This window comes from Phaethon lepturus, unplaced genomic scaffold, assembly GCF_000687285.1.
Source record: "Phaethon lepturus isolate BGI_N335 unplaced genomic scaffold, ASM68728v1 scaffold1846, whole genome shotgun sequence".
Classification (NCBI taxonomy): domain Eukaryota; kingdom Metazoa; phylum Chordata; class Aves; order Phaethontiformes; family Phaethontidae; genus Phaethon; species Phaethon lepturus.
The window spans coordinates 55,370-80,287 of NW_010545359.1; the positions used below are offsets into that span (position 1 = coordinate 55,370).

At 40.2% G+C, this 24,918-nt stretch overlaps 2 protein-coding genes across 2 annotated transcripts; one reads left to right on the top strand and one right to left on the bottom strand.

Moving 5' to 3' along the window:
• On the bottom strand, positions 1–24,702 carry LIMS2 (LIM and senescent cell antigen-like domains 2). Its single transcript, XM_010288913.1, has 10 exons — positions 24,626–24,702; positions 15,704–15,863; positions 14,818–14,884; positions 14,398–14,518; positions 4,632–4,781; positions 3,611–3,761; positions 2,415–2,507; positions 1,483–1,531; positions 1,221–1,296; positions 1–429 (listed from the first exon to the last, which is right to left on the bottom strand). The coding sequence occupies exons 1-10, from the start codon at positions 24,700–24,702 to the stop codon at positions 282–284; spliced, it is 1,092 nt and encodes a 363-aa protein (XP_010287215.1). The 3' UTR covers positions 1–281.
• Positions 6,786–12,215, top strand: GPR17 (G protein-coupled receptor 17). The gene is made up of 2 exons (XM_010288912.1): positions 6,786–6,923; positions 11,146–12,215. The coding sequence occupies exon 2, from the start codon at positions 11,181–11,183 to the stop codon at positions 12,213–12,215; it is 1,035 nt and encodes a 344-aa protein (XP_010287214.1). The 5' UTR covers positions 6,786–6,923; positions 11,146–11,180.
• Positions 24,703–24,918: the final 216 nt, after the last annotated feature.

Here is a 24,918-nt window from a genome sequence, read left to right on the forward strand (position 1 = left end):
CTGCGTACAATTCCACAAAGGCACAGTAAGTTGTTATTAGCAAATTAATAACCAGCCTGTAAACTGCTCAAGCAGAAATCATATTCCTCTTTCTGCCAGTGTTAATAGACAATTGCTTGAGAAAAGGGATAGTCAAGATGCAAGCTACATTACCAGAAGCAGGGGAAGGTACTACTTATCTTCGGTTTTGTTTGTTCTTAGTAATTGCCTCTATAATCAACAGCTGCTGTGAGCAGCAGCTTATGACTGTAAGAGTGCAGTCAGTAGACTGACAGACCTGTTTAAGTAGAGTTTAAATCCAGAGCTTTGGGATGTGCCTTCTTGGATGCCAGCTCTGACAATTTCTTCAGGCGTTTCTTCAGCTCCAGAGGGAATTTCTCATAGCACTTCTTGCATACAGGCTTCATGTCAAACTCCACAAACTTATTCCTTTAACACAAAGAACAGCGGGCTATTAAAATGTTATTTGCAAATGATATGCTTCATGAAATCAAGTCTCCATGCATCTACGTAAATGCTGCTGTTTGTATTCTGCTGCATGTATAAAACAACTCACTTCCTTGTCGGGTCACGTAAGTACAGAGATTGGGTTCTTATCAGGGAACGGGGGTCTTCAGTATTGCTAAATAAAGAGCAAGATTTTGCTATGTATTTGTATGTAACAGTCTAGAATAATAATGCTGTTATCGTAGAATAGAAGTGTCACTTCAAAGGTCCTCTTTGTGATCAGTTAGAGTTCCTTCAGATACAAGGGGCCAATCCAGGGTTTGAACCCGAGAAAGGAAAAATATAGGATTGCTTTGTCTTCTGTCCCTCTTCTACATATTCGAGGTAACTAGCATAACATTTTCTTTCAAAACAATCTATGCAATTGCAAACATTGTCATTGGGGGAAGCATCCAGACTAAGGAGACATGGAGGCTGCAGGTATTTCAGGACAGGCAGTTACTCGACATTTAGAGCCTTCCTATGTACTGCTGAAGGAGTTCTCCTCTTACCCAACCTTTTTACAGAATAGATTAATGAAGAAAAATAAATTAGAGAGGATGGTGAGTCCCAGCTCCCTTTGAGTTCTGAAAGCAGGGGAATTATAAGAACCTGCTCCCACAGAGAAAAGGTATATTGCCCTCAGAGAGACACTGGCTCATAGCTCCCCCAAGCTGGTACCTTGCCTTAGGGACAAATGTCTCATATGGTCCAAAATACAAACACTGACTTACTTCAGTGTAAGCTTGATGTTGCAGGTGGAGCAGGAGAAGCAATTCACACACCAGGCCTTGTTAAGAGCTGATACCACTGCAAAAGCAAAAGCACAAAATAAGAGGAAACTGCCAGATTGTTTAAATTCGAATTTGTATCCAAATTCAAATGAGGCCAGATGTGAAAAGAAACACTGGTGCCTTGCAACTGTGGGACTGCAACAGCTGCACTAACAAATGGAACAAGGACAGCAACCCAAAACAAGGAGAGAACAAATCTTACCATCTCCCTCTATCACGTGGCTGCAGTTGTAGCAGACATCTCCGAAGAGCTGCACAGCAAAAGAAATAAGAACAGGAACTCATGTTACTGACTAATGCTCCCCAAATTACACAGCTGGTGTGAATATTAAATCCTAACAATCAAAGAATTCCCAGACTTTGCAATAGACCCCAAATATACCAATTTAATCCTTCTGAATAACTTCTCATACACTTGCCAAATAGTCTATGTTCCTTTGGATCTCATACTACTAAATACTACAAAACCTTTTTTGTTGCTGCCTCACACTCTACCACTGTTATGTGATCTTAAAGTCCTGTACATGTGGCAATTTGGAGAAAAGAGGATCAGTAGAGTATGATACTTACTGTAGACAAACATCTCCTGATGCTTAACTATAAACATCAAAATAAAACCTAGAGCTACTTTCAAAACAGTAATACTTACCTCTTATGAGAGAGACTGATTTTCCTGACAAAAGAAAATACCAAACTCATAGCTGTTCAATAGAGTCATACAGAAAAAATAGGTTTTGATTGGCTTTTGAAACATACTTTTATTATGCTTTAGACAGCACAACATTCATCTTAGGCCATGGAAGCAAGTAATTATCAAAGAAGTCCACACAAATCGTTCTGGAGCAGAATTACAGGATTTTAATCACAACCCATGGTCAGTGGTTTTTTTTTTTTTTTTCCCCAATGGCACAAAGAAAATCAATATCCCCAAGACATTTCTGTTCTGTTCTCAGCATCACTTTTCACATCTACCATGAAAAACTACTTTTTGTGTTAAATATCACTAATTTCTTAATATTGCGTTGCCTCTACAAATTCAGATTATGCAAAATCTGCAGAGCTTTGCATACATAAAATGCAAAAAAGCTTTGGCCAGTCTGAGCAAGTACCCACAGTATAGATGGCAGAATTTACCTGGTTATAGTGAGTTTCACAATAAGCCAGTCCTTTTTTCTCATAGTGTCGGTGCCCCAAGAATGGCTTCTCACATTTGGCACAAACAAAGTGCTGTAAAAGAAAAAAAGACATTCAGTGGTAGGCAAAGTGAGTTTTCCATCACCAGGGAAAAACTTGCATGGCTACAAACCACGGCTCAATGCGAGACACTTAATCATAGAATGGTCTGGGTTGGAAGGGACCTTGAAGATCATCTAGTTCCAACCCCCCTGCCAATGGGCAGGGACACCTTCCCCTAGACCAGGTTGATCAAAGCCCCATCCAACCTGGCTTGAACACTTCCAAAGATGGGGCATCCACAACTTCCCTGGGCAACCTGTTTCAGTGTCTTACCACCTTCACAGTAAAGAATTTCCACCTAATATCTCGTCTAAATCTATCCTCTTTCAGTTTAAAACTGTTACGCCCTAATGCTTTAATAAAAATCAGACAGGAAAATCTTTATGAAAGTAAAAGAAAAGAGGAAACATTTAGTCTACTGTAGTAATTAAGAATTGTATTAAAGTTAGGTAGAAGACCTGCTGAAAGGGCGATCACCTTGTGTCTATACTGATATACTTGCGGACTGTTGTCTTGCTTGTTTCAGAGAAGAGAAACAGCAACATAAACATGGTTGGTATGAATGCACTTGAAATGAGCAGCAGCATCTTTCCCAGTTCAAGCCCTAGGAGGCTTAAATCACTAAAAACAGAAATCACTAAAAAACTTCAGGGCAAGCTGTAATGACTCAGCTGAAAGTTATAGAAGCAATTGAGCAGAAAAGGCTTAAAAACCAAGAATTGCACTGGCTCTGCCTACATTACAAATTCTAATACTGTAATGAACCTCTTAACTGGGCTTGGAGAGCATATGTACATCATAGTGAAAATGTAAATTTACTAGTAAGTAAATGCTTTTCAGTGAACCATATTCTGCAAGAAACTTTACTCAGGCATTTTTAAACTAAGGTTATTATTGTTGTGAAAGCATAGCTTGCTTAGGCAACCCTGACGACCCTGCTGTACACATTCACTCACATAAGGTGAAGACAACCTGAAATATAAGCAATTGATTTTTATCTGAATTCATGTATTACAGGTCTACAGCTTCCAACTAGCACTACTCCTCTTCCAGAATGGCTCCCGAAGGAAGTTTTAGATTCAGAGATGCCTCACCTCAACATGCCATTGCTTTCCCAGAGCATTGACCACTCGTCCTTCAATGGGCCTGCGGCAGGCTCCACAGATGGGGATTCCCATTTTGTCGTGGCAGGGCAGGCAATACAGTTCTCCCTTCAGTTCCCGAGCCTCAGCAGTCAGCTCCTTCCTGAAAACAGAAACATGTCCCTGAGCTAAGAACACCAGGAGAAGCTCTTTAGCGCCAGAGATGAAGTTTTGGAAGACTAAACTTGTAAGTTAACATACTTTGACAACATTCATGCTACTAATGCAAAGTCATTAAATTAAGCTAGTGAAATACAGTTATTGTCAACTCATCTTTCTAAAATTGCTTTTGTAGTGTGCCAGACGAGAACATAGGTGCAATACCATGTCTTTGACTAGATACTCTGGTAGAAACATGAGGTGCACTTACATGGAACAATGCAGTAACATGCAAAGTCTCAAGCTGTCTCTGAATGGGATAGCTCAGGTACAAGGACCATCCTAGTAATGCTCAGCACTGAGCCGTTTACTTTATTCTTCAGCACTGTTACCCACTCTAGGGCAGTACTGTGCTCCAATTATACTGCCTTCACAGTGAGTAATTCTGGTCAGACAGGTATCAGCATGGTAATGGACTGTGCCAGAAGACTGATACAGTTCACCAAGTCATCTTTTTTTTCTATCCAGGAATGCAAAGTTAAACTGTTTTGAACAGCCTGGCAACAGCTATTTTTGGACAACACTATTATTGTAATCTGCACACAGCCTTTCAGGTCAGTTCATTCCAAGGAACTATTTTCATTTTCAGTATAAAATAGTGTCATTCAAGTTTAGGATAAAAGAACATTGAATGGCAAAATGAAACTAAAGTTCCTGTAGGCTTTCCAAATTTATTTTGATTTCTCCTCACACAATTTCTGCTTGTTCAACAATGTGAAGGCAGCAAAGTTTAGGCCTTGGAAAGGACTGCACTGCTGACTGTACTGTTTTTCTCTCTCCATTTTTTGTCAGAGTTTAGAGTACGAGAACATACCCACAGTGGGTGCAGTTGAAGTGATCCGGATGGTAGGAATCATTCCTAAACATCAGAGGCTGCTCATCAATTATCAAGTGGCACTTCTGACAGATGTACTTGCCCAGTCCCTTGGCTTTTTCACGGTTATGGCATGGCCTGCACAGATGCCTGGTTGAATAAAGTAAACACAAGAAAATATTAAGAAATTTTTTCTCCTAAAACACCGTACAGCGCATGCTGTAGCATGTACTTTATACAACAGAAGTGTCTTCTGAGTTTAGACTAAACATAATTTAGTTTAGCATCCTGTCTTTCACACCAGATGCACAGAAAATATGTGGATAGAGCACTTTAGTATCCTGTCTTTCACACCAGTTGCACAGAAAAGAATATGTGGGTAGAGCAGTCAGAGTTGTATTTCCTTAGAACACTCCTCCAGCATTCACTGATTTATATCCCAGGAGGGATATCACCCTGTCATTCTTCTAGGTATCCTTTCCAGTTCTTCTCGATCTTTTTTGAGAGGTGGGCAAGGAAAGTTGGCAACACCCTCTTTCTATTAGCAACTATGGGATCCAGCCATAACAGAAGCATTACAGCACTGGGAGGGAGTTGAGGAGAGGGAATAAAAAATATTAAACCAAAGCATGTTGCTTGAATGCCTTTACCTTGCTGGATTTCTTAGTCTTCAATAGCTAGGGCAAACAAGAGACCACTGAATACTAGCTCTTCTGCCTACAAATTCCTTTTACTCCTAAATGAAAGAGAATAAAGAACTACGCAATTTTTCAATTTTGTGTGGTAAATGCAACTGTGTTCCTATCACATGTTCTAGAACACATTACAAGTACTGTCCTGAACAGGTAGATAAGCCAAATTTCTGGTAGAAAAGCCTAGGCAAAGGCATAAAAGATTTCTGTAAAGGCTGATGGAATCTACCAGTTTTATCCCAATATTTAGGAGCTATAAAAAGAAGCTGTTCAGTTTACTTGCCTATTACCTAGCCCTCTAGCTGCAACGCTGCAGCCTGGTAAGAATTTATGATAAAACGAAAATGACAGAAGAATGACTTCTGTGGGTTTCTTTGTCACACACCAGACAAGCCTGCTTGCTTCCTTTCACTGTATCACTGTGTGAAACACTCACTGAGATTTACAGGTCATTCTCGGAAGACACCAGACAAAAGGAAAAGTTCAAATGGAAAGGGTAGATTTATGGCTCAAGTAGTGGGTTCTTTGCAGGGGCCCCTTCCCAAATTCTGCTGTGATGAATCACTTACCCTTAGATCTGTAAAATGGGGATAAGAATACAACACAGATGTTGTTGTGAGACCTCAAACATTTATGACCCTCAGCTGGCAGGCGCCTGTCTAAGTGCTAAGTATCATTATTATTCTCTCCAAATCTGAGTCCTCCTGTCAGCAAGTGTCTCTCTACAGGACTGGAACCACTGTCTGCCCAGACAGAGTCCAGAAAAAGCAGACAGCACCCCATTATAAGGAAACATGCAGCTGTGCTCATCTCAGCATAAAGGCATCAATTTTATTCGGCACTGTCAAATGCAGAGTAATTATACGGGGCAGGACATAGGGACCCTGAAGCAAGTGTCCTGAAAGAGACCCCTCTCATTCAGCTGAATAAGATGCCTTCAGCCATTTGCACTGATAAACCATTATCAACCCCTCCCCACTCACAAATCCTCTCTGCTGTCCCATAGACCCTCCTCTATTGCAAGCAAAGGGAAGTGCTGGACAGGCTAAGCTGTTACCATAGCAGCCGCCCCTCTCCCTCTCCCCCTCCCCACTCCCACCATTATGGAATTATCCCATTCTGAAATGTCCTGTTGTGTCTATTAATACCAGACTTCCCCCAAACAATGCTTCTCTCCACCCTCCTAAAATAATCAGGGGACTCCAAGAAGTCTGTGTTCAGGGCTGGGAGTTCAGTAGCAGCCTTTAGTGAGCACCATGAACACTGGAATATTCATACAGTATATTCATATCTATACCAGCAGCAGCAGCCCCAGTGCCAAGAGCTCAGCTGGGATGAAAACTGCTCTTCAAGTGCTGGGGTGTCCTTTCCCCTGCTCTGTTGTGTGACTGAGCTGATAATGCGCTATCAGAGCTAGAAAGACACTATATAGAGGAGCTCCCTCTCCACCCTCAGCAACACTGCAACTGTGCTCTGTTTGGATCATCTTGGTGTTTTCACCGTTGCTGCTTCTATTCGGTTTGCTGGCATCAGAAGGAGTTCCTTGAGGTTTTCCCCAAAAGGATCCTATACTCCACCCATAGGACTGCACGGTAAAGAGGTAAGAGACAAACTTCTGTTAGCAGAATAATGAAGGAGCTTTCCTAATGGCATTAGTTTTAGCCGGTGTAGTGAGGTGGACAGACACACACACACAAGGGCGGATGAATATAATGGAAATGTTTGAAACTAAGAACAGGCAGCAGTTTTTGAACTTCAAAGAATAATTTCCTCACTCTTCTTTACAACACTACTCCAAAGTTTTCAAACTTCTATACCTAATGTACATCCATTTGTACCAGGAAAACTGACAGTTGTATGGTATCTCCCCTGCTCTCTGACACTGCTTTGATGCTCACAAGAAACAAGTATTTCAGCTGAAGGGTGGGAGGCTCAGCAGGGAGTGATTTTCAGGAGAATTATTTCAGTCAGAAGTGCACTATTTCTAATGAAGAGTACTTTCAGTGAAAGATAGGAGACATTCCCATTTGACAGGACACTACAACCATAATCATAAAAACCCACAAACTAGCATAGTCCCAAACCAGAAACTGCTCTAGCTGAGAGCAAGAACAGGAATTTCTGATATCCAGTACAAACTCCAACATATAGTTCAAATTTATCCACAGTGGGCATTATAACAAAAGCTCCAAACTAGCCAGGTACCTAACTTACAATAAGCTAAATATTTCTTCTGCTGCTTAATTGTTTCATTAATGATAAAGAGAGCATCTGATGAAACAGTAATCAGGTTGTGTCTATACTGACAGCCTTGTGGATTGTTATCTTGCTCGTTTCTGAGGAGAAGAGAAAAAATACAGGCATAAAATACGGCCAGTGTGCATGCATTTCAAATGAGCAGTGACATTCCCATTACAGCTCAACCCTGGGAGGCCTGGGATAATAGCTCATTCCAGAATAGTGCTCTGTTTGGCAATACGTAAATCACTAAATAGTCGCACAACACCAAGAGTGCAATCCGAGCGGAAATTATTGGACAATAAGCCAGACTCCTAAAGGAGTTTTCTGTCTGTGGAGTCAAAGCCTCTTGCGCCATATAGCTTAGCACAAACTACACCTTCTAGGTCATTTGTGAAGGTTTCTAGTTTGCTCTTAGCATTCATACAGGCTAGTACAACAAGCTTTCTAGGACTTTGAGTGCTTTTTTGTAAGCATGACAAACCAAAAAGAAGGAAAAAAAAATTAAACACATTTATTTTAAATCGATAGGATAAGAACAGGCAAAATAGAAGTGAAACTGTGCATAAAAGCAAAGGGCTTTCCACATTGTCTACAGAACACACTGCCAAAGAACTATTACTTAAAAAGTTGTAGCATTTTGTTTAAAACGTATCAATTTAAAAATAAGCTCAGCAATTAATTCTAGTGACATACCAGCTTTTTTCCTAACCTACTGAAGTGCTACACCACAGTTTTCACATCAACAATCAGAATTGTAAAAAAACCCCCAACAAAACACCAAAAAATCCCTCGATTAAAATTCCCTTCCCATCTAAAACCTAAGCAAAATTAGAAAGAGGCCCACTTCCCTCTTCTATGATTTCTGACCAGGCAATGAAAAATACCTCCCTTCACCTTGCTCTAAAAAGTAAATTAACTAACAGCAGCTATTCTATGAAGGCACTCACTCAAAAAGACTGAATCTATTTCAATTTTATCATTAGTTCTAAGCCTCTCCCTTCCTGACACTGACATACTGGGCTTCTAGATAGCTCGGATATTCTCCTTTCTACTCCACCCCACAGTATTTTGCAGTGACAGCATGTCCAGATAGAAATCAATGGCAGACGCAACGCTGCCATCAGTGAGGACAAAACTCCCAACTTTCAAGTCTTGGCTATTCCAAGACTGACACTCAGCCGAATCTGAATCCCAAAGATCCTCTAGGAAATCAGCTCAAAGAGAATCAGTTCAATGTATCATGCTGCTAAAGCCCTAGTATTTAGCTTGTGAACAGGGAAAAGGTGTCCAGAAAATCTTACCACTTTTTGTTGATGCATTAGACAACTCTTGCTTCCGCCGTTTCAGCTGGTACAAGCCAGGATTTACTGCTTTCTCAGCGGTGTCACAACCATGTACAGATTAACGCTTAGCCATCAGACCGCCCGATAGCCGACAGGTGTATACATAAAGACCACCTGATAACATTTTTCACAGATGAAAAGCGTATTTAAACAAAGTGCCTGACACAAAAAAGGCTACATGGACACAACCTATCATCAGGTGATAGGTACCATTGTAAATTAACAGCCAGTAAAAAGACATGGTCTCGTTGTATTTCTCTTTTGTATGCAATAGAAAAATACATATTTAAACCAAGTCCATCCAAGAAGGACAAGTATTTGAGCATTCAACGTTACTGTCACATACAGACTTCAAAATCTTGTGTTCAAAAATACTTGCAGGCTTTACTTTGTAAGGGGCAAATAAACACTAGGAACAAAAATTGCAGGATCCTCTGCAAACCCAGGGAATTCACACAGAAAACTGCAACAGGGAATTTTCCTTTTGTATATGAAAGCAGGATTTCACATGTACTTTTATAGATAAAATGTCCCTTGGAAAAAAGGGCTGTACAGTCTTCCTTGCACATGTACTTCTAGTAATTCCAGGATAAGAATGTGTTGCCATCTCTAGGACCACAATGAAGCATGCAGCTGGCAGCAGGCAGTGAGTACCCACACACCCAAACCTAGTCTTTTTTGTGCCATAAACATGCAGGGTATCTAGGCAATGCAAGGAGTAAGAAGGCCCCTCTGTGGCAATACGAAGAAATTTCAGTTTCTGAACTTCATTCTGTCTCCCTTCTGTTGACTTTTGTCTCTTCAACTGTGAACTAGCTAGTGTAGTTTTCTGTCACCTGGAAGTGACAGCAGCCAAACAAAAGATGGTAATTACCTTGGAATTTTCTTCACATTTTCCAATATTTTGGTCTGTTCTTAATCCCATTTCAGTTTCTTGAGTAGCCACCAATATTTTTAGACATCTGAATAATCAGTTCTGTTGGGAAGCTGGATGCACTGCATAATGCCTTGGTTCAACTGCCTAATGGTGTAAGATTTCAGCATGCAGCGTAGCTTCTGCCTGAGACTAAAAATTTTAGCTAACAATGTCAGCAATCGTCTTAAAATTCTAACCTCAGTAGAGGAAAATGGATGTATTTAAAGATGTATTGAATATTATGGAGAAATGGTCAATCAGTACAAAATGCAATGGTAAGCACAATGGAGTTACTCCTGTATATAGTGTAACACCTCTCAGGAATCCGAGAAACAGAGACAATGCCTGCACTTCCCTACCACCTATACACACAGAGGAGAAATGTATGCAAAACCATGGGTAAGGTGCCCAGAAAATCTTACCACTTTTTGTTGATGCGGTTCAGGACCCTGCAAACAACAGAGACTGGTAAGGCTAAGCTCAGTTTTCCTAAGCTGCTACTAGGAAAAGGCCCTGGATAAGCTACAGTAGAGTTCAGGCTTTTGAGAAAGAAAGAGAGAGTTATGCTTGGAGAAGAAGAAAGCTGCAGGGAAGGATAACACTTTGACAAGTAACTGACAGCGTGAGCATTACTAATAATCTTTTCTGAGTCAATTCAGTGCTTTTTGCTGTTCAAATGAGATGTTACTACCCATCTGAAAAGTTTCCTCCTAAACTGGAACTAGACGCATTTGCCTTAAATACAGGACTTTAGACTAAAATAATTCTCGAAGACTTTCAGGAACCCTGTCGGTTTTTTAATAACAGCAATACCTGTCCTGTCTTCCACCTCTTCTAGGAACAAGACAGATATTCTAAACCAGGTCACCTTACAACACATACCTGTGCTCAGAAAAGCTAACTTCTTAGGAGCTCTTCAGTCCTGAATCAGGCTTTCAAATTAAACATAGCAAATACTTTCTAGCTAGACATACAGAACCCACTTCCACTCTTCCATTAACCAGACACATAAGCACTTCACTACTCTGTTATTCAACTGGTCTCAGCACAGGTTAGAGACAAGCTCATCATCAGCTAGCTAGCTCTTCATAATGGTTCCTTCAACAGGAATTAATGGTCTGGAAAACCTAGCTGAGCAGGAGGTATTCAGAATTTTTATATAAGGGTTTAAACTCAGACTGACCTGTTGTATTAAATACCAACATAGCAAAGAAGAGACATCACTGATTTCCATGCGTGGGTTTTTTGGGTGGGTTTTGGTTTTTTTTTTTCTTCTTCACAAAATCAGGCTCTTTTGTAATATACTGTCTCAATTCTTTCAGGTTTGTTTTTTTTTAGTTCAAAACTGTGGTGAAAAATGAATGGCCCAGCAGATCCCTCAAGCCTATTCTTCAGTTGCTCAAATCAATCAAATTTCTCTTCAGAAACATCAGAGCAATGTGGCAAAGAGACACACCTCGAGAACATCCTTTTTGCCACTTTCTACTTCCTGGACTTCATCCTGGCTTTTGTCGGCAATGCTCTGGCTCTTTGGCTCTTCATCCGGGACCAAAAGTCAGGCACACCTGCCAACATTTTCCTGATGCATCTTGCTGTGGCTGACCTGTCCTTCGTCCTGGTACTTCCCACCCGGCTGGTGTACCATTTTTCTGGTAACCACTGGCCATTTGGTGAGATTCCATGCAGACTCACTGGCTTCCTTTTTTACCTCAACATGTACGCCAGTATCTACTTTCTCATGTGTATCAGCATTGACCGTTTCTTAGCCATTGTGCACCCTGTCAAGTCCATCAAGCTCCGCAGATCCCTTTATGCCCATTTGGCCTGTGCCTTTCTATGGGTTATAGTTGGGGTTGCAATGGCACCTCTGCTGCTCAGTGTGCAGACAGTCGAGATGAAAAACACAACCATCTGCCTGCAGCTCTACAGAGAAAAGGCATCACACCATGCCCTTGTGTCCTTAGCAGTAGCGTTCACCTTCCCATTTATTACTACAGTGACTTGCTACCTATTAATCATCCGAAGCCTGAAGAGTGGGAATAGAGTTGAGAAACACCTGAAGGAAAAAGCTATCAAAATGATCATCATGGTCCTCATGATCTTTCTGATTTGCTTTGTACCTTATCACGTCAACCGCTACATTTATATTCTCCATTACAATGGGACCAAAACTTCCTGTGAAACGCAGCGGATTCTAGCCCTCAGTAACCGCATTACTTCCTGCCTCACAAGTCTAAATGGTGCCTTTGACCCAGTCATGTATTTTTTTGTAGCTGAGAAATTCCGTGAGGCTTTGTGCAATCTGTTTTGTGTTAAAAAGACTGTAATGTTGCCTCAAACATACGAGGGTAAGACAAATGAAAGCTCACTAAGTGCTAAATCTGAACTGTGAACATGACTCTTGTCACTGCTTCGACTTAAGAATGCTCTATTCCACCAAAATCAGCTGACAGCACAAATACGCAGCAAGATAGTCCACCCAGAGTCAAACATCCTGAGGAGGGAAGTTCCATTGTTTTTATGGGACTGCAATTAGCAAGAACCCCTCTGACAACAGAGATCACATGCTCTTGTCTTACTGAAACTGCAAAGTACAGTTCTACTGATCTCCAAGTTGTGAAACCAAGGGCTGAACACTTAGGAATAGGGAAGGGAGCAAAGAGGCTGTTTAAATGGACATCTAAAATAAAACCAAACACACACCAAAAAAGCCCCACAACTTAATTCCCAAAGCAGTCAGTAACAACTCTTCCCTGCACAATGCATACAGCCTACTTTAAAATTTTATATTGTGCCAGTAGTAGAGCTCTGCTGCTGAGATAGACTTACCTAATGAAAAGACAGCACGCTTACACATCTTGTTCAAGTCCCCAAATTCAAAGCATAAATAAATAAATCACAGTAGACCAAAAATTGGTTCTAAATGGTGGCAAGAAAAAAAGAGCAAAATGCTGCAATGCACCCAACCCGGACTGGAATTAAGATAGGACTTAGGATTTTTTTACTTCTTCCCAGCATTCAGAGATGGAGATGAGCACTAAACTTCACACTACCTTTTCTATCTGCCCTCTGCAATTGTCTCAAAGCTGCAGACAGAGGTTGGACAACATTTACTACACTGCCTCTTTTACGTAGTTCTCTGCAAAACATCAGATATCCTGATAAACCTCAAACTAAAGAATGGAAAAACGCTCCGTAGCAATACAATATTCATCCTCACTACATACAGAATCGTAAACATATGAATGCAAATGGCAACAGTGAAGAAAAAGTAAGCATATGAAGAAGTGAAGTCTACTTTGTCCAGAAGAGATTCCTATCTTTGAAGTGATTCACAATTATTTTTTGTGACTTATCTAGCAAGACTATTCCTTCACTACAGATAAAATAGTGATTATCTTAACTATTCTCACTGATACAAATTGCATCCAGTGGAATACGTCTGGAAATGACAAGCAGACTGGGGAAGACCAGGTACGATGAGAAGCGGGAAAAAGAGCCCAAGAATTTTCAATAATATTTAGTAGGAGATCACTTCTATGCTATGGGGATAAATATTCCAGGAAGTCACATGACAGGTGAATTATATCTTTTATGTACAGATATATACACATGCACATCCCTTTTCTATGCTTTGGGAATGAGCTCCTTACCATTTTAGACTTGGTCTACAAATTATGAAATCAAACACCCTTTATCTTGCCTGAACTGCTTCAACCCTGACTACTTTCCCAAAACACCCTAGGTTCTATCACAACAGCCCATTCTAACAAGCTTAGATGTCAAAAGAAAATCAATTATGCTGAATTCCAAAAACTAAGGCACAGAAGCTGGACACACGATGGAAGAGAAAAGGGAGTTGAGAGGACTCCCTGCTGGACAGGATACAAGTATGTAACCTTTCCTTCCCTTCTTCGGCATTTAGTTAGTGAGAATATAAACTCTAGGAAACTACTAGCCTTTGCCCAAGACTTATGAAAGCCTGAAATTAACTATGAATTGTCCATCTGCTAACTGCTGAATTGTTTTATTTTCTTATCATGGTATGCTTTTGTACAAGTTCCCTTTTATGTTTTTATTTCTTACTTCTTAATTAAATGCATTAATCAACCTTTAGGACTCATTTTTATATTTCTGTATATAAAATGAATGATTTCCAAAGATCAGGAGAATTGCATGGTGAACAGGCTTTGCTGTAATCCTCATGTTATTCTCTTGGCCTTCTGCTGTATCTTGATTTCCTGCTCAGCAGCTTACTTCATAAATAGCCTGCCCAGGATGACATAATCCCTTTTTCTCACTTGCTATTCAACCTTTTGCCTGAAATCCCTTTCTTTTCCAGAACTCATCCACTAGCTACTAAAATTTGAGTTTCTGCTTTCTACATGTTTCATTGGATGAAGAACACTGTCCTTCATTCCATTTCCCATCTCCTATTAGGCTATTCCTTAAAGCTTCTTCTGTACCTTTTCAAGCTTCACCTCTCAGCGTACAACCAACTGACCACTCTCAAAATCTCACTACTGTATCAATAACATACTGATAAAACTTTCAGAGCTCCTTCTCTATCTTACCTGCCAGCATTCTTCACAAAACCCAGGTCAGCAAGTGCTACATCGCAGAGCTCACAGCGGAAGCATTCTGGGTGCCAGTTGTTATTCATTGCCTTGATAACACGCCCAATAATGAACTCGCCTGCAAAAGGCAAGCAACACCTTGAGATACATGCAGAAGACAGTCCTATCAAAAGTCTACTGCCCTTCATAATCCTTCCACTTTAATTCCACAAAAACTATTACAGTCTAACTTTGAAACAAACCCGATTATTATCACAACCAGAATACCCCAAATCATGCTTTGTTTCCCTCCAGAGCTTCTGCTCCCTAAAATGACCTCAACAATCCCAGCCCAGGGCTGGATGTCACTGCAATGGTGTGAGGTTTGCACAGCCCTGTAGCTGTTACTCCATGGTGTTGACATGCACTACATCTTACCACACTCCCCGCAGCAAGGAGCAAACAGCATCTGAAAGTCATGCTCGCAGTACTTCCGACCTTCAAACTGTGAACAAAACAAGAGAGAAGGACCCCTCATGAATAACTGAACTCCTTACATCCTCAACATAGTGCAGCAGGATTTTCCATTAAACTGACCAATTAGTCAAGTTCAATCGTCTTCCAGTGCTAGCCTCACCTGTTTTTAAACTCATTAGGGTTTTTCTTAAAGAAATATCCAGATATGGCTTCAGCCTCATAGTGAATTTGCAGAGTCAACAGTTAAATTAATAGCAATGCTGCTACAAGACAGTAAAAATCTTTAAGTGTTCAAAGCCCTTTTCCTATAGTTGGCTCTAATTTCATTTTTGTTTTAGTTTTTTTACTCATGTAATTTGGAACTACTCCTCCTACATGAGGCTAAAACTCACGGCAAATGCAGAATGTTTAAAATAATGTGTTATCCAAAATATGCGCTTGCACATATACTGTAGAAATAGTTCAACCTCATTTTTAAATGGGTTCACCAATTTCAGTTGCCCAATTGGAAAAGTTTGGTGCAAAATGCCTAAAAATAAAGACAAAAATGCAGTAATGTCTAATGAAATATTAAGAAACATCTTATATTTTCTTTTTGAAATGCCTCTTACCCAAAGAGCAAGCACACAGTTTTTGTGGTTATTGATGTATAGGAAGGAGTATGTGAGAAGGAAAAAAAAGTAATTTAAGTCAGAAGCTCCTCAAAAAAATAGCAACAAAGGTTTAGGGCTAAGAAATTAAACATGCAAGAAAGGCAGAAATTCATATTTCTGTCAGAATTTTCACCTGATTCCTTGCATTTCAGTGGAGCTATTTCTCTTCTCTTACACACAGTATGAGACCTCACCTCATAAAAAAGTCCATCTGGGAACTGACGAAAACACTGAGCACAGACAAAGCAGTTTTCATGATACAGCTCCCCATTGCTGTTCACAATCCTCTCTGCAGGGTCAAATCGAGTCTGGCAGCGTTCACATACCGCATTTGCGAGAGCATCAGACATATTACTGGAATAAAGACAAGAGTAAGAACATGAGCGATGTCACAGCCAATCACATGAGTATAATCATATCATCCCAGGTTTTTCCAACATCTGTGAACACAACATTTCCACTGCTTTAAACTCTGCTTTACATGTAAAAAAAAAAGACCAATGAGTCAATTCAGCACTGACATCAGTTAGAAATAATGTTCTTACAACCCACATGTGGCAGAATGAGCTCATGAAGTAGACTTACCTATTGCATGCTTTTGGCAGTTTCACCAGTCTTTCACCCCAATATGTCATCCTGCTAGTAGCTCATACCAAATATCCACAATTTTAAATAAATCAGTAGTCCGGAAAGCAGCAAACACAACGATTTTGGCTTCTTGGGATTTCTGGTCTCAGGATGTGCACCTCCAAGTATTTTCTGATGTGTAATAAACACTGATATCCCACTGCAGTCTCCCCTTCACTGTCGGAACTAACAGGGCATTTCCCCCTCTACCCAGCAGCTTATATGCACAAGATTCATTGGAAAATAATTGCATACAATGTCTCTGTCTTCCTGATTAATTAGCTGAAACTGTCAGTGTTAAAACGGTACGGGAAGAGAGAATTCTCCCTGGCTGGCTTGGCAAATTCATCAGCTTCATTTCCTCAAAAAGTGAGGCTGAAAAACCCCCAAAGACATACTCACAAATCGTGTAAAGGAAGCTTCCTCTGTCTCCCCTAAAATGCGGAACGACCCTAACCGCTTTAACAAAATTTTCATGCTTGCCATCATGGTAATCTAAGTTGTCTACATACTAAGAGAATGCAGTTTTAAAATAGTTTATCGCATGTCCAAGCAGGGAGGGAAAAATTATAAGGAAAAAAGTCTCAAGTTTCTTGTGGCAAAGCAATCTTTCTTTTAACCACCAGACTATCCAATAATATAAAAATTCAATATTGCTACACTTTTAGATATAGAAAAACTATTTTATGCCTTCTGAGCACCTTCTGAATTCTATGATTGGAAAGATAGCAGTTTTATAGGTGGGAGTATAAAGAATTTCCAGCATGTTAAAAATCCCCGAAATATTTGTGTACTAGTTTTCCTGAAGCACATAACATATGTGCAAAATGAAAGATGGCTTGATTTAAAAGGGTTTTTTTTCTTTCTTTTTATATTCAAATCTACTCTGAACTGAATTTCCATCATTAGTGTTATTCTACAAGCTGACCTGCTACTTTCCACACCTCTTCATAGAGAACAGGAATTCAATAGGCATGTTCCAGTAGCAGAAGATTCTCCTTCTTCTGGTCAGAGACACTCCTACAGAAACACGCCATCATTTGTATTCTAGGGCTTTGTGCTCCAAGCACGACTAGAACGAACAGGCAGCAGTGCAGGCAGCAGTGCAGGCAGCAGTGCAGGCAGCAGTGCAGGCAGCAGCCTCATACTCCTGAGACAACAAAACCAGCCGGCTCAGCGGAGCCAAACGTACCACGTCTGCAGCCTGTACAAATATCCTACACTGTGACCTGGAGTGACCGATGGGTAAAGATATACTTTCTTTTTGCCACTGCAATTCCAAGTGTGGCAAAGACCAAGGGAGCTGGTAATAATTTCAAGAATGGACTACTGCTTTAGTAGAAATTTGTTACAACTTGTTTCCTTATTGCAGTACGAAGGAGCTTTAAAAAACAGACATGGACTGGAATTACGGACAAGCAGGAAATCCTGTAATTTCATAAACTAGAGGTCATAGGTTAAAGAAATATTTTTATCCTGACAAAGTACCAAAGGAATAGGTCAACACAAAACATCAGTGTTTGCAGCAAAGCTAAGAGACCTAATCGACTTAATTTTCCATTGCCACTCGTTCACTTACATCATGCAAATGTATACCAGGACTTGAAAATATAATCTCCCCATCAAGTATTTTTTCCCTCTTGAAAAATTTGATGCCTGAATTCCAAGACCTGAGCTAGCCAACAGCCACGGTTAGGAAAGCCTCACGTTAACATCAGTGAAAAAGCTCCTCTGGGTTACAGAAGAAAACCGGGCAAAACAGCATTCCAGCAAGTACGTTTCCTACACAACAGCAAGTATTACACCCTACACACTAACAACAAAGCATGATCTAAGGTTGTGTTTGTTGGGTTTTTTGCTTTATAAACATGAAATCCAACATTTTAAAAATCCTGTTGGATTTTTTTTATTTCTTCAAATGGACTTTAACAGCACTCTAGGGAAGGAACAGTACCCATCACTGCCACTACCAACTATCTGCTGGCTGAACTCTGCAAGAACAGAGCTTACACCTGGACAACGGCAGTACGCAGCAATTACAGCCTGCAATCTCCCCAGGCACGCTCCTGTATGAAACAGTGCAAGTTCACACCAAACATTACTGAACATACTTATCCCAGCAGAGATTCTGACGGAAGTCCCATGGCTGTGTTGGTGAGAAAGACAGTGAAGACGTAGGGACCTACTGATAAGAATAAGACTTTCAGGAGCCTGGAGTCTGAAACCGGCATTTGAGGGTTGTCAAGACAGAGTAACCCCAGAGTAAACCCTAACTTCTAAACAATGTAAAATCTATTGGTAAATTGAAATTCCGAGCAAAAGTCAAATGCACTATTGTTCTGTGTTCTCATGGTCTTCCTTCATCCTGAAGTACAAGTTCGGATTTAATTTTTAACTCTCAAAAATTTAATTTATCTCATTCATTTGCAAAAGCAAGAGAATATAGAGAGTCCCAAGAGTTTATTTACCTTTCTGCTGACGCATGATGATGCAAAAGGTCCAACTCCTAGCCATGGAATTTTGCTGAAGATATTCCAATACTGTTTCAGCAACAGAATACAATACGCAGTGAAAAATCACTAATGATTTTGCAAAACAGCATAGAACAATCACTTCAAAGAATTGCAAATGGAAAACATTTAAAAATTTTCAAAATGTTTGAGCTAGAAGAGCTTGGTTGATGCTGACAAGATTTCCGTAAAGGCTTAAGAAAGATGACTGTGATACAGTCTGAGCTGTCCAAGAAATGCCACAATGCAAATGAGCTAATGATTGTGACTTGCTACTCATCCATGAGAGAAACTATTAGTCCAGGAAAAAATAAAATAGAAGAACCTGTACACAAAATAACATAGTACTCTGCCTCAACTATAACCCAGTTGAAATTTGTTGGGGAGAGCCGTACAAGAGACAACTAAATCACACATCAGCTCCTGACCAGTGTGTCTCCTGTAACCAGCAGCTGTGGCTTTCTGATAATCATAGCTTGAGTTTTTCCTCTCTGGACTCTTTTCATTCATAACTTCGCATCCGTTTTTACTTCAGACATTTTATTCTTTCACACTCAAGCTAAAATTTCCAACTTTGGCATTGCCCTAAAGATATAACTTTGCATCTATTCCAAAGTTTTACTTTCACGTATGCCATAGTTTCTTAATCTCCCTCAACTACACACCCCTGTGTGCCCCCTTCCTTGTGCAAACCCGAGCATTTATTCAACCAGCTCAAGGTTAAAATTAACCAAGGCTGGAAGCGGGAGGGAAGACAGTTTAATTCAGAGCAGTTTTATGATTCAGTTTACTACACTGCTGCAAAAACACTTCTGCCAGCAGCATGGGGAGAGGGAGAGCAATGCCAAAACCATCCTTTTGATGGTGGTGCCAAGAGTGACCACGAATGTTTGACTTGCTGTGTCAATCGTAAGATATTTAGATCCGAATCTTTCCTGCAAAGGGCAGTCCCCAATACGTACTGCTTCTTGTATTCTGTTCACTCGCTGATTTTTTGCAATTCAGTAAAATACAGAATCTTCCTCTGTTTTAACAATAAGCTGGTGACACAAAGACAGGAAAGGCTATTAAAACATGACCTGCTCAACATCCTGAAGTTATCCTGTCCTGTGCAAACCCAAAAAATACCAGTGCTCAAACAATGCTTTTTCCAATCTTTCACCATTATGTGCCGTATCTTTAACAAATTATCTTTGTCAAAGTACCTAATTTACAGATATTAGTTCTTTACCATTATAATTAGGTGTGGGTTTCTCACGCTTTGACTCCTCAGAATTATTTACTATGAAGTATCAGCACTGTTCTCAAATTGAAAAAAAAAAAAAAAGAAGGAAAAAAAAGAAAAATTCCTGCTTTTTAAGAAGTGGAAGTTAATTGGGAGACCCATTCTGTGCTACTGGTACAGGTGCTATAGAAAGATTTGAAAGCATTTTACCTTTATTATATCACTGAAGTCAATATGGATCTATCTTCTAAAAACAGTGGTTTCATATATATTTGGGCTAGCATATGTCATGTTTTTACATCATGTTCTCATACAGATTCAGGAAATTGGGCCTGTATTACTACAGGGAAAAAAAAAAAGGTTGGACTTTAATACCAAGGAAGCTGGCTAAAATGCTACAGCTTCTATACTGTTACCTCCTTTTTTAAACATTGTCCACAGGGATCTAGCACTGGTGACTAGGTTGAGGGAAAAAAAAAAAACCCAAATCTAATACTTGCATTGCTAAGAGAGTACAACAGAAGCTCCAGCCTTTACATTAGTAGAATTCAGTATCTTAAACATGGATGCAAGACAGTATGAACCAGACAACTAGACAACCAGGAGAACAGATTAAGAGTCCCAAACTCTATCAGGTCCAAGAATGGAACTGCAGGCGCAAGGAGCGCTTCTGTCAGAAAAGCCTGGTCAAAAAAAAAAATCAGTTTTTTTTAATTGGTCTTGAGAGCTTTTTTGTTTTAGTGTCAAAGAGAGTTCTCTTTCATCACAATGCTGAATGAAGAATTACTTTAATACAGAGATGACCAAAAACCTTACAGGTACTACAAAAAAAAAGGAAGACAGTATTTCAAGATACAAGAGCCCAGGACATTGTCCAAACCTCAGCAGACAGGCACTGTACCTACCTATGTTAGGGAATCCTAGAAAGGTATTCTCCGCTCATTATGGTCTACCAGTAGAAACTAGTGTATACAGAAGATATCACAATATGGTAACATTTACATAGTCATTCCTAGCATGTGTACATACACAGATGCCTAAGATAGTGAAAAGTCAAAAAACCGGAAAGCTATCATCACTTGTGTACATCATAGATGCCAGTAGCTAAGATAAAAATCAGAGCACTCCAGGAGAGGGGCTTCTTCCCATCCCCATAGCATGTTGAGGATTTGTGGCTTTAAGTACTTAATGTTGACAAGACAAAAAAAAAATATTTGCCAGGGCAATACCAGACTTTATGATTAATTTTGCAGATAATGACTAACATAAAGAAAAAAGAAAGAGGAAGGGTAGCAGTTCATGAACTTCTGCTGAAAAACAGCCAACTACCCTTACCATTCTTCTAAAATCTCTTCACTGCAATTGACTTTTATCTGGACAACTTTCCCAAATGGATTCAACTTCTTTAAAGTTATTGTTAAACTTGTCATAAAATGTTGGAGGCAAAAAATATTCCTGTTTGTTCAACGTATGATTTGTTGTGCATTTGATAAAACTATGTGCATAGCTTAACATTTTCAGCATTTCTCCTTCTGCTGGCATTGAATTTTCAGTTCATTCCCTATTTGAATATTTTTTCAGCTGGCTAAATAAGAAATTAATAGCATTTCTCCCAGCATATCTTCCTCGATCATGCAGCTCCCGATCTCTCAATGAAAACAAGAACTTTCTGTTCTTGTTTACTACACAGGGGTAACCAAAATTAAGAAAAACATACAAATGCAACTTATGGTCACAATATGGAAAAAAAAAATTTTTTATAGCTCCTCATTCTCTCCTCAGCCTACCAGCAACAGCAATTTGCTATTAGTAGAAGCCAGGGGTTTGAAAAAAATTCCACTCCTTCACACATTTCAGGCGAGAACAGAATGCAATGTCTATACGGCTGGCGTGCAGAGGAAGCCACAATCAGGTAGACCTCAGGCCAGCAGCAGCAATGAGAGTCCTACGCCAGAAAAAAATCCTATGCCACGGGCACTTGGCAGTCCCTCTCAATGCAATGCCTTACTTGCTTCCAGTAAACCATGACCGGCTTCTTAAAATGACACACAGTTAGCAGTGTTCACTCAGCCCAGGGAAACATCAACGTAAAGAAATGTACAGGTTTTAAAAAAAAAAGGAAAAACACCCTTTTATTATTAAGCATGCACCACTTCACCCACAATGTCTATTTGATAAATAACTTCTTACACACATTTAGTCTTCCTCTTCTTCACTTCCATTATCTCAAAGGAGCTAAAATATGTTTGTTTAGCAGCACTGAGAAGACAGATCATTCCCAAATGCGTTCATCAATTATCATCAACTAGCAGCAATACTACTTTTGGGTTACTCTCATTTGCCTGAAGAAAGGACATAAACTACCAGGACCTATCAGAGAGGAGAAGCAAAAATTATCATTAGCTCAAAAACTGTGGATAAAATACAAATAATTCAGGAAACAAAATTCCCAAGCAGAATAAATCTTTAGCACTGTCACCTGCTGAGTAAAACCAAAATATGTGGCTTTATGCTTACTTTGCTTCAAGAATTATGATGTGAAAAAATGTATTCAATTTACCTATCTAGACATTTCCCCCCTAAATCACTCTGCCAGCTGCAAAACTTATTTCTTCTGAACCCGCTTAGCTTTATTAAAAATCCTGCCAGCATATAGTTAATACGCAAGCATGGTCCGCCTCGCTCTGTACATGTGTCACCACAGCAATACATACACAGCCTCTCTCCTTCAACACGGCTCCGTATCAGCCCCTGAGCATTCTCCTACCCAGCACCATATCCCCGCACCCATCTTCCTCCTAGACTTACTAAGGTGCCCAAGTCCGACGCAGTACGTTTAGAGCACCATTACTGTCAGCATTGCCATGCCAGCGCTGCCCAGATCATCTCCTCTAGCAGCCTCACACAGCACACTTAATCGCATGGGTTTAAAAAGAGAGATCTCGCACAGATAAGCATTTTCCAAACACCATGCTCCAGCTCCTAAAATCTAGCCGACATAGAAGGCAAAGGAGAACTAACCTTGTTCTCCTGCAAAACCGTACCGGTGCGAGTTGTGTGTGGTTGTTGGTTTTGTGCTGTTTGTGTGCTGGTTTTGTCGGTTTGCTTGTTCTGCTTTGCTTACATGCGCAGCTTTTGCTTTACCCATTAAACTGTCTTTACCTCAACCCATGAGTTTTCTCAGTTTTCCCCTTCCGATTCTCTCCCCCATCCCACCAAGGGAGAGTGAGCGAGTGGCTGCGTGGTGCTGAGTTGCCGGCTGGGGGTAAACCACAACGATATGCTCTTCAGAAAAGAGCATTCTTTCTGCATAGAGGATTAAGTACATCTACTTAAGAAAGAGTTTTAAGCTCTAATTTAAAGAAACAAGATCAAGGCTTGAAAAATCTCCGTTGTGTTTACAAATTCACAGAAAAAAAATATTAGAAATAATAATTGGAAATCATGGGAAAAAATATTGTGCCTTCACCTTCTTTCTGGAAGGCTCGTAGAGGTTACAGTGAAACACAGTTAAATAGCTGAAAGGAAACTACATTTTAACAATGTGAGATGACTATGTCTGAGCATTTATCTCCTCATCCTTCCTATCTTCAGTTCAGACTGCGGTTTGTGCTCCATTGCTGCTATTTCAATGCCTTTTTTTTTCCCCCCCTCACAGGTCCCTTCTCACTCTTCCTGAACGGATCCTCTCCACTCAATGGCATCACCATTTCTTTCACTGCCTTCTTACTCCCCTCCTCACTAAATTCTCATACATTCACACCCACAACTTTGTGTGGGAAAAATTGAAAATTTACCAACTAATAGCTATAGGCTAAAAGGAAAATATTGGGAAAAGTAGGGTTCTAGTGAGGGATCCACAGTTCAAACTGAGAAGCCAAACCAATTGCTCAATTACAGGCAAGCATCAGGTCTATCTCCTGCTAAGAAAAGACTGAAATTCAAAACTTCTGCTAGAAAAAAAATCTCCGCTCCTGCATGCTCACTGCTCTCCCCAGTGACACAGACTTCAGATCCCATATTGCTGCTGCAGCTCACAGTTCTCCCAAAACGCAAGAACCTAAGTTTTATTTAATACCTGTTAATTTCTCTCCTGCCCAAAATTAACTGCAATGAAAAAGTAAAGTAAGATTTTAATCTGAAGCACAGGAAAAGTAATGATCAAGGAATGGAATTTTCTGGGCAGATTTAAGAGGCGTTGGTTGACATGTTCTCAATGATCTCAAGAAGCAGCTCAAAGCTGCAGTTTCTGCTGGAGTTATTTACAAAAACTAAAATCAACAAGCTTGCTATTAACAGTATAGGTGAAGAAATGGACTACTGAGCCCTAAAAATCAAGGAACAGTAGAATTTTATCAACATTTGGAAAAATTACTGCTTTCCACCATTTCTTTATTCCCACAGTGTCTAAATACTTTACCATTAATACCACCAGCACTAATGGTTCTGAACAATCTAGTAGGGCTTCGAAACGGGAAAGGTTCTCCATTGTTGCTTTCCTGTTATTGTTAAAAACTGAAAGCTTTTTCATCAGGAAAGTCCTTTCCTTCGTAATCTACTTGGAAATGAAAATAAACAGACTTCATCCCCTCTGGCTGTGTGCAGACAATTCCCGCTTTCGATAAAAAAGCCCAATCACCAAAAACAAACATCTATGAAACCCTGGAAAATGCTTCAACACCACCATTCCCTTCATCTCAGAGACATACCCACGTATCCCAGCTGCTGTGTCTGTCCTGTTGCTCAGGAGAGACCCTGTGCCACTTAGCCGATCCTGCCGGCGTTGATAAAGCTTGGAGGATGCCAGCCCCCGAAGTCTCAGGCCAGCCATGGCACCCAATGCCACTGTGAAGGGGAACGCAGAGAGACAACTGGAGCGAACACTAGCAACACTGATACTCAGTGAGTCACCTTCCTTTTGGGAGTTGCCTTTACATTTTAGAAGAGCTAAAGCAGGATGCACAGACCCCTGCTCGAGCATTGTTTCTTGCGATTCGTCTGCCATTCTGCTACAGTCTCAAAGATCAGACAACCTCTTTCCTGTATT